The sequence below is a fragment of the Carassius gibelio genome, chromosome B4 (assembly GCF_023724105.1).
Source record: "Carassius gibelio isolate Cgi1373 ecotype wild population from Czech Republic chromosome B4, carGib1.2-hapl.c, whole genome shotgun sequence".
Classification (NCBI taxonomy): domain Eukaryota; kingdom Metazoa; phylum Chordata; class Actinopteri; order Cypriniformes; family Cyprinidae; genus Carassius; species Carassius gibelio.
In genome coordinates, this window is record NC_068399.1 from 9,981,611 (window position 1) to 9,998,590 (window position 16,980).

Genomic DNA, 16,980 nt, shown 5'->3' on the forward strand with positions numbered 1-16,980 from the left:
CGGGAACTGCATCGGGCACCGCCTCGGGAACAGCATCGGGCACCGCCTCGGGAACAGCATCGGGCACCGCCTCGGGAACTGCATCGGGCACCGCCTCGGGAACTGCATCGGGCACCGCCTCGGGAACTGCATCGGGCACCGCCTCGGGAACAGCATCGGGCACCGCCTCGGGAACAGCATCGGGCACCTCCTCGGGAACTGCATCGGGCACCGCCTCGGGAACTGCATCGGGCACCGCCTCGGGAACAGCATCGGGCACCGCCTCGGGAACTGCATCGGGCACCGCCTCGGGAACTGCATCGGGCACCGCCTCGGGAACTGCATCGGGCACCTCCTCGGGAACAGCCTCGGGAACTGCATCGAGCACCGCCTCGGGAACTGCATCGGGCACCGCCTCGGGAACAGCATCGGGCACCGCCTCGGGAACAGCCTCGGCCTCTCGAACAGCATCGAGCACCTCCTCGGGAACAGTCTTGGCCACAGCATCGGGCACCGCCTCGGGAACAGCCTCGGCCTCTCGAACAGCATCGAGCACCTCCTCGGGAACAGCCTCGGCCTCGGGAACAGCATCGGGCACCGCCTCGGGAACAGCATCGGGCACCGCCTCGGGAACTGCATCGGGCACCGCCTCGGGAACTGCATCGGGCACCGCCTCGGGAACTGCATCGGGCACCGCCTCGGGAACTGCATCGGGCACCGCCTCGGGAACTGCATCGGGCACCGCCTCGGGAACAGCCTCGGGAACTGCATCGAGCACCGCCTCGGGAACTGCATCGGGCACCGCCTCGGGAACTGCATCGGGCACCGCCTCGGGAACAGCATCGGGCACCGCCTCGGGAACAGCCTCGGCCTCTCGAACAGCATCGAGCACCTCCTCGGGAACAGTCTTGGCCACAGCATCGGGCACCGCCTCGGGAACAGCATCGGGCACCGCCTCGGGAACAGCATCGGGCACCGCCTCGGGAACTGCATCGGGCACCGCCTCGGGAACTGCATCGGGCACCGCCTCGGGAACTGCATCGGGCACCGCCTCGGGAACTGCATCGGGCACCGCCTCGGGAACAGCCTCGGGAACTGCATCGAGCACCGCCTCGGGAACTGCATCGGGCACCGCCTCGGGAACAGCATCGGGCACCGCCTCGGGAACAGCATCGGGCACCGCCTCGGGAACAGCCTCGGCCTCTCGAACAGCATCGAGCACCTCCTCGGGAACAGTCTTGGCCACAGCATCGGGCACCGCCTCGGGAACAGCCTCGGCCTCTCGAACAGCATCGAGCACCTCCTCGGGAACAGCCTCGGCCTCGGGAACAGCATCGGGCACCGCCTCGGGAACAGCATCGGGCACCGCCTCGGGAACAGCATCGGGCACCGCCTCGGGAACTGCATCGGGCACCGCCTCGGGAACTGCATCGGGCACCGCCTCGGGAACAGCATCGGGCACCTCCTCGGGAACAGCCTCGGGAACTGCATCGAGCACCGCCTCGGGAACTGCATCGGGCACCGCCTCGGGAACTGCATCGGGCACCGCCTCGGGAACTGCATCGGGCACCGCCTCGGGAACAGCAGCGGGCACCGCATCGGGAACAGCCTCAGCCACCGCCTCCGGAACAGCAGCGGGCACCGCATCGGGAATGGCCTCATGGATGGCAGCGGCCCGCTCGGGAACGTTCTCCGGGTCCTGAGGAACAGTAGCTGCCTGTCTCCTCCTCCGCCCTCTACGATGGAGAATCGGTGTCGTTGAGTCGGCCATCTTGTGCTGTGGGGATGGGCTGGCAGCCATCGTGGGCTGTGGCGCTGGGCTGGCGGCCATCTTGGGCTGTGGCGCTGGGCTGGCGGCCATCTTGGGCTGTGGCGCTAGGCTGGCGGCCATCTTGGGCTGTGGCGCTAGGCTGGCGGCCATCTTGGGCTGTGGCGCTAGGCTGGCGGTCATCTTGTGCTGTGGGGCTGGGCTGGCGGCCATCTTGTGCTGTGGGGCTGAGCTGGCAGCCATTTGGTGCCGCTGCACAGGACTGGCGGCCATCTGGTACCACGGCTCTGGCTCAGCCGATCTGCATCTCCCCTCTCCTCTCGGGACATCCTGGGGAAATGGCAGCCCCCATCCGAATCTCGGTTCGATGGGAGGCCACAGTGGCGATCGCTGCCGGACCTCCTCTCGACCGCTTGCTCCGGAGCGACCTCCCCTGGTCCCCCGGAACACCACTAGGCGAGAGCCCTCAAAACCATTTCGCTTGCTGGCTGATGAAGACATGGCAGCAGACATACCGCTGGATCCTTTATTGATGGAGTCCTTCTGTCACGATAGGGTTTAGGAGAAACACAAAGAGAGGGTTGGATCCAAATGCAGGTAAGGGTTTTATTTAAACAGAAGGGTAAATACAAAATAAACAGTCATGAGAGACAAACAAAACCAAAAGAGGGAACCGGATGAAACGGGGAACTCGGAAGAACAAGAAGGTAGAGGAAGTCTTGGGGAACGAGAGCATGAGACACATAGGGTAAGGACTCCATCAAGACGACAGAGAAAGACAGCTCTATATAGGGAGACTAATGACTAAGGATAGTCAACACCTGTGCGATTTAATTGGAGTGCAATTACTGTGACGACATGACCAGACAAGCGGAATTAAAGTGCCTATGGTGAAGTGCCTAAGGAGAAGTGCGCTCACTAGGGGACACCCAGGAAACAGAGACTGATAGCGTGACACTATGCACCTGCAACAAAGATTATATGATTTTGAGGGTCACTCTTTATTTTAATATCCAATTCTTGCTAATAACAAGTCAGGTCAAGTCACCTTTATTTGTATAGCGCTTTAAACAAAATACATTGCGTCAAAGCAACTGAACAACATTCATTAGGAAAACAATGTGTCAATAATTAAAAATGATAGTTAAAGGCAGTTCATCATTGAATTCAGTGATGTCATCTCTGTTCAGTTTAAATAGTGTCTGTGCATTCATTTGCAATCAAGTCAATGATATCGCTGTAGATGAAGTGACCCCAACTAAACAAGCCAGAGGCGACAGTGGCAAGGAACCGAAACTCCATCGGTGACAGAATGGAGAAAAAACCTTTGGAGAAACCAGGCTCAGTTGGGGGGCCAGTTCTCCTCTGACCAGATGAAACCAGTAGTTCAATTCCAGGCTGCAGCAAAGTCAGATTGTGCAGAAGAATCATCTATCTGCCCTAACGAACCATTAACTACAATTTTTGTCTCAAAAAAACTTTTAAATTTGTGAGTAAGGAAGTTGTTAAGTTTAGGTTTTGGGGAAGTAAAATATGTTCATGTACAATGTAAAAACAGCCAGTATGTTAATAGTATGCATGCTAATGAGCAACTAGTTAATAGTGAGAATTAGACCCTATACTGGTGTTATCATTTTTAGTTCTGCTTATGAGATATTGTGTGCAGTCCAGTTTTTAGCTTAGCAACATGCTAACATCTAACTCTGCTGAAATCAGTTCTGTCCATGTCTGAAGTTGTGCGCTTCATGTGATGAGCACTATTTGTGTGCGTAAAAAAGCTGTTTCAGATCAGTTACTATGAAATTACATTTCATAGACTGCTGCCTATATAGTCAGGAGAAAGAACAGCAGCTTGCTAGGAGCTAATCTCATTTGGCTTCTCAGCATGTCGGTTATGGTCTATTCAAAGTAGCCCCTTTATCTTAGTTGTATGGATTCATCAATTGCATGCATGATGTGCCAAGAACTTCAGCTGTGCTCACACACACACATGTAGTCTGCAGACAGACCTCCGCATTGCTAGCGTAATTGTTACTTTTGTCTTTCACAACAGGGATCAATAGACCTTATCCCATTCCCTGCTGAAGCATTGCATCTCACACAGACAAGTGAATGTGTGTCTACATAAACGCTTGTCAAATGGATTTCTGATTAGGCCTTTTAGCCTTGCCATCTGGGTACAGTAGTCAAGCAAATGTAACATGCCAAGCTGTTTAGCATTTGTATAATGCTAGCTGTCTAGAAACCCTGAATGGCCAAATACTAAGCTCATTTATACTGATATTGTTGTCCCAAGTGCTCTAAATCCACACGTACACTCCCGTTGCCCTCATAACCTGCTTTTCTAAAACATTCTCACCCTGCAGGAGTCTGTGATGATGCAATTTTGTGGCAACAAACTGGACAAAAAGGACTTCTTTGGCAAATCGGACCCCTTCTTAGTGTTTTATCGCAGCAATGAGGATGGAACGTGAGTAATACTGACACATGAGCGGATTTTTGCCAGTTGTACACACTGCTCACAGCATCAATCTCATCTCAAGCCTCCATGTTGGGGAAATGGCTTTCAGTTGAATTCCTTTAAGTTAATACCCATAGTCCTTTGCACCTGGATCACCAGGGGTTCTTTTGGAATGGAAAAATCACCCCTTGTCTGGCTGATTCTGTCCCTTAATAATTCCAGATTCCTTCACTCAGAGAAAAATGGGTTATTCAGCTTTGAGAAGTTTATAGAAATATTAAATATTTATGTGTTGTGTCTGTGTGTGTGTGTGTGTATGTGTTTGTGTGTGTGTGTGTGTATATACTATATATATATATATATATATATATATATATATATATCAAATAACAATTACATTTAAAGTACAAGTATGCTGTGTGTGTTTGTGTGTGTAGATGTTTTCAGTTATAATAAAGTATTACTCAATGATTAGTGAAGTAAATATTTTATTTATTATATTTGATTTGATATGTTAAATGTGTGTGTGTGTTTTTTTTTAATCAATTATAAGTCAAATCTTCCATGTACTTAAAGGGATAGTTCACCTTAAAAAATTGCAAATGCTGTCATTGAGAAATGTCTTAGTCCTCAATTCTTTAAAATATTTTCTTTTGTGCTTTTTGGGTGAACTATCCCTGTAATGTGAGTGAGTGTTTCAAGAGGTTCCATTTCAGTAATGAAGCTGCCTAATCAGGCAGTAGACAGGAAGGCTGCTCTCTAGAAGCTAATGTTGTCTTAGTTTTTTAACAGCTTACACACAAAATCTTTACTTGTTGCTCAATTTCTGACACTCAAACCCCAGAACCACGCACCAAATCTGCAAAACCACACTCTAATTCTCAGCCTTTGACAATTTCAATTTTATACAACACTTTCTGCAAAACACAACACACAATTCTCTATAGCCCCTTTCACACTGAGATTCTAGGTAATACATGGGTAATGTGATCCGGCAATTGTTCCCTGATCATTAGATTTTGGTACATTCACACTGCCAGTGATTTCCCGGAAACTGTGCGTACGTTCACATACAACACATGATGGCCCGTAATGACATGTGACATCAGGATGTGACGTATAATGTACGAGTCGAAAACGCTAGGCACATCAACTTTTACTTAAACTGGTGAATGATGTCAGCGTCAGTGTGGATAGTGAGGAGCTAACTGATCTCTGCTTTATTACCACTTGCACATATATTTTCATCGCGAACATTGATCTGCCTTCAATACACCTGGTAAAAGAGTCGCATGATAACCATAGACTGTATAAAAACATGGACGTAGTGTTCGTGATGTCACCCGTAGACTCCTGAAGTGTATTTTTGAAGCCTAAAGTGTGTAGAGCAGGCCGTCGCCATCTTGGACTCACCTGGACAATCAAAAATGGGCAAAAAGGCGGGAGCTAGTTGCTGAAGCACGCCCACCTAGCGCAACGGCAGTGTCAACAACTGAAATCCCCCTGTCACTCAAGTGGCTACGCCCTTAATTATGCAGAACTTTAAGTCTTAATATAATTTAAACGGATGAGTTATAAAAAAATTCACCCCCCTCACAGTTGTCATGAAGGGCAAAATTAGCTATTTAGACCAAAATAATTTTTTGCACCAGGCTGTAGACATGTTTTTTCCTGCTGTAAAGTTGGGCATTTTAACATGGGGAGTCTACGGGACTGACTCCCTTTTGCAGCCAGCCTCAAGCGGCCAGTCGATGAATTGCAGTTTTAGTCACTTCCTTATTGGCCTCACTAGAGAGAGCAGGAGGTTGGCGCTCGATGATAACGTGCGTCATCACTACGACACGCATTTTGCGGCATTAGTTCTCTTTTGTTCACACAGAGCTCGTTCCCGGGACTGAACCCAGCAATGTTACTTGGTCCCCAACCTGGGATCAGTCCCGGGAAGTGTTTGCGTTCACACAGAAGGCAATCTGGCAATGTTCCGGCTATTTTCCGGGTCCAACGTGCAGTGTGAAAGGGGCTTATTATGTGTCAAACAAATCTAACAAGAATTAATATTATGGAAAAGGTGTTTGCAAATGTTTGCTTTTGAGATGTGTTTGTGATATTTTGAATGCAGTGCTTCATTTTCCATATCTTGTGTGTAATTGGATTTGTTTGTAAAGTTTTGAAAATGAGTGTAAGCAGTTGAAAAAAAAAGTCATTTATTGGGAGTACAGTGTGCTTACTATTCCCAAAACCTTTTTTTTATTATTATTATTATTATATATATATATATATATATATATATATATATAAAAAGCTCTTGTTGCTTTCTGAATACTAAAAGGCAAAAGATGGATCATTACTTTGGCATATATTTTTTTTCAACCTGAGACCACCTCAGTGGCACAATATTTTTAAGATAATTTATTTCATCAACACTAAATACACACTTTAAGAAGAGTCTTCACCCTCTGAACGTTGAGGACATGAGGTAAACGGTGTTTGTGTAAGAGAGCAAATAGTAAAAAGGCCAATATTGAGCTGTGTACTGAGCCCATAACTGAGCAATCCATTAATGTCTTTGTCCTTTAGAGAACAGAATCTGTTTTTTAAAGTAAATCCTGTGGTGATTTGAGAGGGGTATAGCTCAAGGTCCAGCGTCAGAAAGTCAAATCAAATATGTCAAATATCTGCTCCATTTCCGAAACAGTCCTGTTGATGCTTAGCAATAAAACCAATACAAATTTCCAACAATAATCACTTTTTGGACAGTTTTCAATATTTTTACAGAAATTATTTCTGTGCAGCTCCACAGTGAAGTCTGCCAAATAAAGTGTGATTTCAGCTTAGGCAAACACTGAAACACAGATATTCAGCTTTAGTGTGTGTGTGTGTGTGTGTGTGTGTGTGTTAAAACACAAAACCAAATCAACTTACATTTTACAAGTTATTTGAATTGTCTTTAAACTGCAGTTGTCAATCAATTCAAACATTTTAGCACATCATTTTAAAAACACATTGGTACAAAAAAACAGACTTGGTTAAATATTACACTTTCATTAATTTCTTATAACTGAACTAACAGATAACTCGTATAAATGTATGCAATGTAAATTTATGCAATATTTTTCTCACTCACACTACAAACAACAGATTTTATAAACTGACTGAATCAAAACACACTGTTATTGCAAACTCAATGCAAATCTGTAATAATACAAGAAAATAAAACAACTTTCGTCAGACTATTTGCATACAATATTTTTTACACCGAGATTAAATCTCCTGCTAGTATTCATATTAGCATTCTTTGAATGTTGGGGTTTCATTTGTTTGGCTCTGATTATGATTCAATTCCACTATAGATTGGAATGACTTCAGAGAATGGCTTTACTTGTGAGAAATGACTTTTGCTCGGTAAGAGGGTCATTATCAGTCATTCACTGATAAACAAATGCAATGTTATAGCTTTTTCTCTAAAACAGAGAAAAAAAGCCAATCTTGTCATTTCTAAATATTCCGATAAGCTTTTAGAATCAGACTGAAAGGAATGAATCAATTCCAATTTCAAATAAGTGGACAATGTCAAATCAGTCAAATTTAAACATTTTATGTAAATAATTACATGTGCTAATGTTTGATTTGAAACACGTTTATTTGATGACGACTCATTTTTTTTTTTTCAACTTTTATCCTGTTATCTTACAGATTTACTATTTGCCATAAGACAGAGGTGGTGAAGAACACGCTGAACCCTGTGTGGCAAGCCTTTAAAATCTCCGTCAGAGCTCTCTGCAACGGTGATTTTGACAGGTATGGAGTTTTTTGTACTGGGATAGGTTTGTTAGAAATTGGTGTGTGTTTTAATTGGTTGTGGGGAAACAATATTTTGTTGCAATAAAGTACTTTGAGTTTGATCTCTTCACATTTGAACCATATTTAAACTATGGTTAAGTTGAAATGTTCACACATTTCACACATCAATTATATCTTAAATATTGAGGTTACTTGGTTGCATGTAAACAGCAGTTGTAAATCACACATGCTAAAATCATTCCAATTAAAGTGCTTTATTTTTTATCTTGCACCTCTCTCAACATCACAACAGTGTCATTAATGAGCTAATGAAACGAAAGTGCGCTTTGTTTTGCGCAATTCAAGTAGCCTACCATCGGCACCTAAATAAGCTATGGAACCTTAAACTATACACAAATAGACCTATTAATGAAAAAAAAAAAAAAACAACCTGAGCCTGTCGCTCACAACCTATGCATTTAATTTCCCTTAAGGTTAATGTGCAGGAAAAGGATATCGTCCACGGTTTAAGTTGCGTTCTTCATTCTTGAATTTTCAAATCAAGCTGAGGAAAAGCGCTGTCGCAGTGGTGGTGACGTGATGGGTCAAATTTATATTTTTCATTCGCGCTACTACCCACCTTCTAGTGTAGAAAAATATTACGGCATCATTTTCAAAAAATTTAATTTTTAAAGCCCTTTTTCAAAAGTTTCACTTTTTCAAGCCCCCAAAATACCATTGTCATCTAAATAAACATCTTTGCATACATCATTTATTCCATTTTAATTTGTTGTTGTTGTTTTGTTTGCATTTGCATTTGCAAAGCATCAGAATATGTGCACAACCACTGCATATAACACATAGTATAGGGATCTACTGTACATGGTCAAAAAGATGTAAAGATAGAAAACAATATCTATAAATGTTTTACTTAAAGTACTACCTGCTTATTATGTTTGAAAAGAAAGGATTAAATTACAGTTCAAAACAATATTAAGAGACATGAGACAACATAGAATAGAATTCCAGCCACCACATGGTTTCCCAGAAGCCTCCATCATGAGTAGCTCAGACAGGGCTCTTGCTGTGTGACGATAAAGCGGGAAGCTTCCTCGCGGTAGCGGCCCTCACTGATGAGCATCGATCGGAACCATAACGCACTCTCCCACACAATGCCTTGGCTTTATCTCTGATTGAACACGCGGGAAACGAAAGAGAGAGACGGATAGGAAGAGCGCTGGGCATTCGGAGGAGTCTGGGATGCGAGATAAGCCAGCGCACACGCTCTAATAAAGAAGCACGGAGTGTCTCGCTGATGATTACACTGAGAATGGGTGCTAAGGGATGCTGTGGGGATTGGGTTGTTGTTAGCATGTGTTGCGTTTAAGCTCTGTGTAATTGACAGAGCTGTTCTGTTTGAACTGTGTAGACTCTCCACTCGCTTGTCACGCCACGGGCAGACAGCAGGAGTTGTAATTATTTTCTGTCAAAACGCACTAATCCGGCCCTCTAACACCTAGTATGCGAAATATTTTTCATTTGCCTCCCTGAAAAGAAAGTGCCATGGGTAAACTGATTTTCGAGAGATTGTAGTTATACAGTAATTCCCGGGTACTGTAGTTCTGACTTTGAAAATCTGATGTTCTAAAGAATACACACAAACATAATTTGAATTCCATATTACTTGCCAAATAGCTACTTTGAGAATGTCAACCATAAATAGCCTCCACTTATGCATCATATTCTAATTATCAAAGTGACTCTAATCATTATCATTATTATTATTATCATTATTACAAAACAAAACAAAACAAAATAATAAGATGAAACTGAATTTTATGAAAGTTTCAACTTTCTACTTTCCGATTTGTATTAAAGCCCTTGACACCTGTTGTTTTTTCTTTGTTCTTCAAAGTTTGGAAGAAAAGAACAAAGAGGTTAATTAGTGCAGCAGTTTAAATGCTTTTATGTCATCAACAGTAAAGCCGTACACACATTCTTTTTTGGTGTGATGATTATTACCATGGAAACAATTCATTTCTAAGTCCAACGACATGAGCAGCTCGGTGGTATTTCAGCGTTGTCATCTCATGAATATGGTAATTCCAACATGACATGAACACAGCTTTAGGCTAATAAACCATATTACTTTAGAACAGTTCGTTATAAATCGTTTCTAATGCATGCATCAATATAACTGTTGTTCAGTGCATGCCGTGTTTGTGCTGTGGAATTAATTATACATAAATGATACATAATAAAATAATACAAAAACACATGACAATGATACATTAAATCATGTGGCATATTAAGGAGAGGTCTACTGTTACTCGTCACTAGTAACCAGAATTACAATTGAATCTAGCAGACATTAAAACGGGCAAAAATGTAAATAATTAAATTCCTATAGAAAAAAAAAAACTGTCAGAATGGACAGAAAACTGTCAACTATCATTCTCAAAATACAAGGTGCGTGGAGCTGTGTTCTAATTCATTTTTAAAGAAATTCACACAAAGGGCAAATTTTATAATTCTGCTTCTCTATCTCTCTTTCTAACAGAACGATCAAGGTTGAAGTGTATGACTGGGATCGGGATGGCAGGTAATGAGCTATAAACAGTCACATGAAGCTCAATATACACATCTGACACATCCCTTAATCTGTAATGTAATGTTCAGTTCAGATAGCGAAAGTGTTCCCATGTGAACACAGCAAAAAATGCTATAATGCTCAAATTGTCCAGCATTTATAGTTTTTCTCAATCGATTTGACACTTTTCTCCAATGCAATGCACTTGGTCTCGAAACATTTAACACAGCCATCCAAACACAACATTATCTTAACATTGACAGTTCAGCTTTTACCTCTTTGTAAGCACTTTTGTATGTTTTTGGAACCCAAATCAAAGCCTGATCAGGGTTGCACTTTATTTTACAGTACATGTACTAACATGTACTTATAGTGTACCTACAGTGTATTTATCTAAGAAAGTTCTGGTAACACAAGGTAACTACATGGGGTAGGGTTAGGTTTAGGGGTAGGTTCAGGGTTAGTACCTAGTTATTACATAGTTATTGTAATTACTATAATAAGTACATAGTATGTACATGAGGAACAGGACTGTAAAATAAAGTGCTACCCTGATCAGTCTATCACATTATCATCATGATTTTAAGGGATTCTGTGCCTTGATCTAAGATAATTAATTGTTTTATTTCATAGCATGCTAAAAGGCTGAGCACTGTTGAAATATCAGAACAACATTTATCAGAGCCAAATAAGCTTATATTAAAACAAATGTAATGTTTTCCATGCTGACGAATCTGTGTATATGTGTGTGTTTTAACAGTCATGACTTCATTGGAGAATTCAGCACAAGCTACAGAGAACTGTCAAGAGGCCAGTCACAGTTTAACGTGTATGAGGTAATCATATTTCATTCGTTTTATTCATTTGTTTCACAGAGCTCATTAACATGGTACATTTTCAGAAAAAGTGTTCACAGTATAACAAAATATGCTGTAGCTTACAGTCTTCATTAGTGGTGTTACAAGTAGGCTGCCACTTTTGACCATTTTTGAAACATGTACAGTATATCTGAATTATTCCAATAGATTTTGACATTTATCATCACAATTGATTTTGACATTAAACATAAATTGTAGATTAAGTAGAGTTCCACAATAAGTGTATTGGAAGTTAAAAGTATTGTTATTCAGAGCAGGATTTTTGACCAGTATTTAAGAATGTAAATAGATGTAAATGAATTCATTCATAGACCCACAGCATGTACTTTTATTAGCTGTTTTTGCTGCTTTATCGTTAATGTCTCGATGTAAACATCATCGTATAGGGCATTGTTACACTTACTCAAATTTAGTTACAAACTGGTAATGCTTCATTTAAATGCGTAAAACAATCCAAACTGTATTTTGCAACTTAATTTCAGCCTGAAATTATGATTTAGGATAGACGAATAAATAAATCAAATGTTTATTGCGAACTTCAGAAGTATATGCAGAGCTGTAGGTGCTACACACATACATGAAAATAAAGGTTCAGACTTCATTTAACATTTTACTTAAAAAGTAAATGTCCCAAAATTTGAACGAGTTTTTGCAGCTTATTTATGTTTTTTGGACTGGGGAGGAAGCTTTGAGTACCTTTAGTCAGAATCTTTATTATTTATATTGACATTTATGACATTGAAGTTAAAAAGTGAAATCTAGCCAAATCTACTGTATATAACAAAATAGCAGAGGTATTTCGACTTTTTTCCTTTGAGAATATTAAACAACTTTTGATGAAGGGTGATATAAAAACTGAAAACCTTGTTTTCTCAATTAGGGTGAGTAATTTCACACTGTCATTTAAGAGGAACACTCAACAACGCGAGGATTTAGAGTCATAGATCTAAAAAGATGTTGGCAGATGATCCCATCCCCCAGGCTTCGCATTTGTTCATAACACATTTAGCATTAGTGAGTGGGAGGAACAGAGATCTTATTTTATATTTTTATATATGTGGCTCACGCTTTTCCATATGTGAATAATCCTCACTGTAATAACAGTCTATTGTTGTTTTTGGTCTCATAATTGTCAAACATATTTTTCTAACCTCTCTCTTTCTCCCAACACATTTCTCTAGTTTTCTCTCTCACTCTCTCTCTTCGTCTTTCATTTGTTCTTGCAAGCACACATGGGGAAACTCATTTACGTGTCAGTAGGGATTTGAATGGAGCAATGAATTTAACGAATCTGGTTCCAATTTCATGTAATGGTTCTACTAATAAGATAAGGTGACAAGGTTTATCAAGTGGTGTAGTGATATGGAGGACTAAGAGTGCAACTTAAAAAAATAAATAAAGTGAAGGAATCAATGCAATTCAAATGTATTGATTCAAACCTAAAAAAGTAACTGGACCAAATACAGTACTTTATTTATTTATTTGTATTTTTTAATTGCATTGGTAGAAAGCGTCGAGCAATTTATTTGCTTAGTTTTTGCTTAATTCTTATTACATTTCTAGCAGTTGTTTGTTACACAGTATTAAAAAAGGCTATAGGGAAATAAGAATGAATTTAGAGGCGAATGTCAAAGCATTAAAAAAGGCAATTTCTACCCAGCCCGAATTTAACTCTAGGGTGTAGAAGAGGTGTTGTGTAATGTCGTACAGTGTATGCATATCAATTATGTTGCATTTATTCAGTCTCATACAAATTCCATTATCCCATAAATGATTATAATCACTAATTTTCTCTGCACAGGTCATAAACCCTAAGAAGAAAGGCAAAAAGAAAAAATATCTCAACTCTGGAACTGTAAGAATACATTTCTCATGCTACATTCTTGCTAGTGTATGCTTTTGTTTTTATTGATTTAGTTTGCTGTAGTGTTGGAGAGGAACTAAAAGCAACATCGCTTCTGGCCAAAATAGTGTGTATTATTACATGTATTGTTTATGAATTTTCTTTCATGAAATCAATAATGCCTAACTAATATAAGTAAAAAGAAAAAAATGATTATCATGGATATTGAAGACAAATAACAGTCAGGTTGTAAAATGTAACATAAGATAAAATGAAAATATGTTTAGTTTAATGAAAGAGTGTGCATTGAGCTGATTACAATTGGCTAGTAAAAAAAAAGCTAGTAATTGCCTTGTTGACTTGTGCTACTGTCGACTTGTCATTTATAAAAATTGGAACAAAATGTATAGCATAGTATGATATAATACAGTTACTTACCATTCCAGTGGTAGAATACATTTAATATAAGCACTGTTTTTGCATTTTGGTTAGCTTGTAGCTTCCCCAACACCTTTTAAAAAAAAATTCATGTATGCCTGGGGCAGTCCTTCCTTATATAAATCAAAATCAGTTAGAAGATTGCGTGAATCGTTGATATAGTGACATGACAGCACACAGAATCCTCATGGGATTTTCTGGCTTCATGTTTCCAGGTGACATTGCTATCGTTTCTCGTTGATACTGAAGTCACCTTCCTGGACTTCATCAAAGGCGGGTAAGTAAGCTCATTTGCAAACATTTCTCTTTCTTTACAATCAGCATCTGAGGTGGAAACGCCAACAGACAACAAATGCCTGTGGATAGCAAAGTGACTTGGTGCATTTAAATTCTCACATTACCAGTGGTGACAGTGACAGCTGTATTTGTCTGTGATCCCAAACCACCTCGAACCCAGGCTGCATCCTCAACGGCAGGTCTCGACAGGTTCTTAAAGTCTCTTTTGAGTGCTTATGGGTAATTATACTGGCAGTACAGATGACTGACCACATATGAACAAGTCAGACACCATGAGTGATAAAGTCCATTAATGGCAGATGATAGATGAGGCTGGGTTGATAATCTTGGCACAGGTGTTTGCTATGTGTGTGCGATTAAATGCAAGGGTAGACAGTGTGCATCTACAGTATGCATGGTAGATTGCACACCTACTTTGAGCTATGCTTTTCATTATTATGGCAAGAGGAAGACTGTGGTCACCTCTGCTCTGACACCACACCACCAGACGTCTATTTTAATGGCTGCTCCTTCTTTTAGTCTGAGATGTTTTGGTGAAAGGTCAGTGAGCTCGAGCTGAATTTGTCCACTCCTGGAGGGTTTAGTCTACATGTGTCTCTCACACTTCCTGTAACAGTACTGGAATGTCCAGCTCATCATTTATTGATAAAATCAAATTAGAAAGTTAAAAATAATAATCAGTATATGATATAATTTCAATGATGGGTTAATTGATGTATAAGAGTGTCAACAAAAAAAAAAAAAACATTTAAATAGGAAGGAAAATCTCAACCTGGTCTTATGATGATTTGGGAACTTTTTTGCAAAATGTGAAATACATACTGCAATTTACGTTTTGTGACTAATTCTGTGTGGAATGTCCACTAGGTGGCGATAAAAGGGTTCATTTTTTTTTCACCGGAACAGATGAACATACATACAGTTTGCTGTATGTGACATTGATTTAGTAGGTGTCACTCTAAGTGTGATATGTCTGTTGAGTGATGCTATAAGTCTAATGCTCTGTGACGTTTTAAAATAATGTACCATCTGCACTACACTTAAACCTAGCTGATAGTATGAACAAAAGTGAATGTGGCATAAAAACACAGTCGCAAGCTTGCTGTCTTAGCTTGTTTCCTCAAATTGGGAAACTCCTGTATTAAATAAATTCAATGCACACAGACTGAAGTAGTTTAAGTCTTTGGTTCTTTTAACTGTGATGATTTTGGCTCACATTTAACAAAAACCCACCAATTCACATCTCAACAAATAAGAATATGGTGACATGCAAATCAGCTATTAAACTCAAAACACCTGCAAAGGTTTCCTGAGCCTTCAAAGTGGTCTCTCAGTTTGGTTCACTAGGCTACACAATCATGGGGAAGACTGCTGATCTGTCAGTTGTCCAAAAGACAATCATTTACATCCTTCACAAAGAGGTTAAGCCACAAACATTCATTGCCAAGAGGCTGGCTGTTCACAGAGTGCTGTATCTAAGCATGTTAACAGAAAGTTGAGTGGAAGAACAAGTGTGGAAGAAAAGATGCACAACCAACCAAGAGAACCGCATCCTTATGAGGATTGTCAAGAAAAAATAGATTCAAGAATTTGAGTAAACTTCACAAGGAATGGACTGAGGCTGGGGTCAAGGCATACAGATGTGTCAAGAAATTTGGCTAAATTTTGACGTATTCCTCTTGTTAAGGCGAGACACTGCAGGTAAAAACAATGTTTTTTCAAGCACCTGTCAATTTTGAGATTTTGGGCTTTTTGGTTTTTCATAAAGCGCTTTTTCAAACTAGTGGAAGGAAAACATCCAAAAGACACTGTTAAGTGTTTCTTTTATAGCACTTTATCTGTTTGTGTCAATAGATTTCAATTACAATACATATTTTTAAAGGCCGTTTTCTCAAAATGAGTTTTTTCTTCAACACTGAGCCATAAATCTCCACTTCAGTAGCACGTACACACACCAAACTTGACATTTTTATTCCTGTCTGTATTCTGAAGATTTTTACAGAGGGATTTGTTCATATATATTTTCCTTGATTATATACAACATTTTATTCCCCCCCAAATTGTGAAAATATATTGTTTTCTGGCTGTTCAAAGTATTTTCTGAATTATGGAGTGGCAAAAAAAGATAACCAGAATTCCCTCTGTAAAAACATTTGACTCTAATATGTCAAAAAAATTAAACAAAAAATTTGAAACTGACTTCATCTAGTTTTCAGATTTTTGTACTAGAAATGTATGCAAATTAGCACATATTTCATTAAAGAATGCCTCATTTGCATATTTAAACATAACATTTTTGAAAACTTGTAATACAAAAAATATGTGCAATAATCAATGTAATCAATCAACTGGGTAAGTAAGGTGATAACTATTAGTTATTTTTTTTTCCCTATTCACCTGCAGTGTCTCGCCTTAAGCCATTCCTGAACCACAGACAATGCCAGAGGCGTCTTACCTGGGCTAAGGAGAAGTAGAACTGGACTTTTGCTCAGTGGTCCAAAGTCCTCTTTTCAGATGAGAGAAAGTTTTGTATTTCATTTGGAAACCAAGGTCCTAGAGTCTGGAGGAAGGGTGGAGAAGCTCATAGCCCAAGTTGCTTGAAGTCCAGTGTCAAGTTTTGACAGTCTGTGATGATTTGAGGCGCAATGTCATCTGCTGGTGTTGGTACATTGTGTTTTTTGAAAACCAAAGTCACTGTTCCCTTTACCAAAAAATTTTGGAGCACTTCATGCTTCTTTCTGCTGACCAGCTTTTTGAAGATGATGATTTCATTTTCCAGCAGGATTTGGCACCTGCCCACACTGCCAAAAGCACCAAAAGTTGGTTAAATGACCATGGTGTTGGTGTTCTTGACTGACCAGCAAACTCACCAGACCTGTACCCCATGGAGAATCTAATTTGTTGAGAAGTGGTTGAGTAGTGAATTGGTGGGGTTTTGTTAAATGT

General features: G+C 40.5%; 1 protein-coding gene across 1 annotated transcript in view; it reads left to right on the forward strand.

Moving 5' to 3' along the window:
* Nucleotides 1–16,980, forward strand: part of LOC127956388 (copine-8) — a 112,393-nt gene that overhangs the window by 70,598 nt on the left and 24,815 nt on the right. The window contains exons 8-13 of the mRNA XM_052554238.1: nucleotides 4,114–4,217; nucleotides 7,902–8,006; nucleotides 10,549–10,590; nucleotides 11,339–11,414; nucleotides 13,258–13,311; nucleotides 13,953–14,014. Of these exons, the coding sequence (XP_052410198.1) occupies nucleotides 4,114–4,217; nucleotides 7,902–8,006; nucleotides 10,549–10,590; nucleotides 11,339–11,414; nucleotides 13,258–13,311; nucleotides 13,953–14,014 (443 nt within the window). The remainder of the gene's footprint in view (nucleotides 1–4,113; nucleotides 4,218–7,901; nucleotides 8,007–10,548; nucleotides 10,591–11,338; nucleotides 11,415–13,257; nucleotides 13,312–13,952; nucleotides 14,015–16,980) is intronic.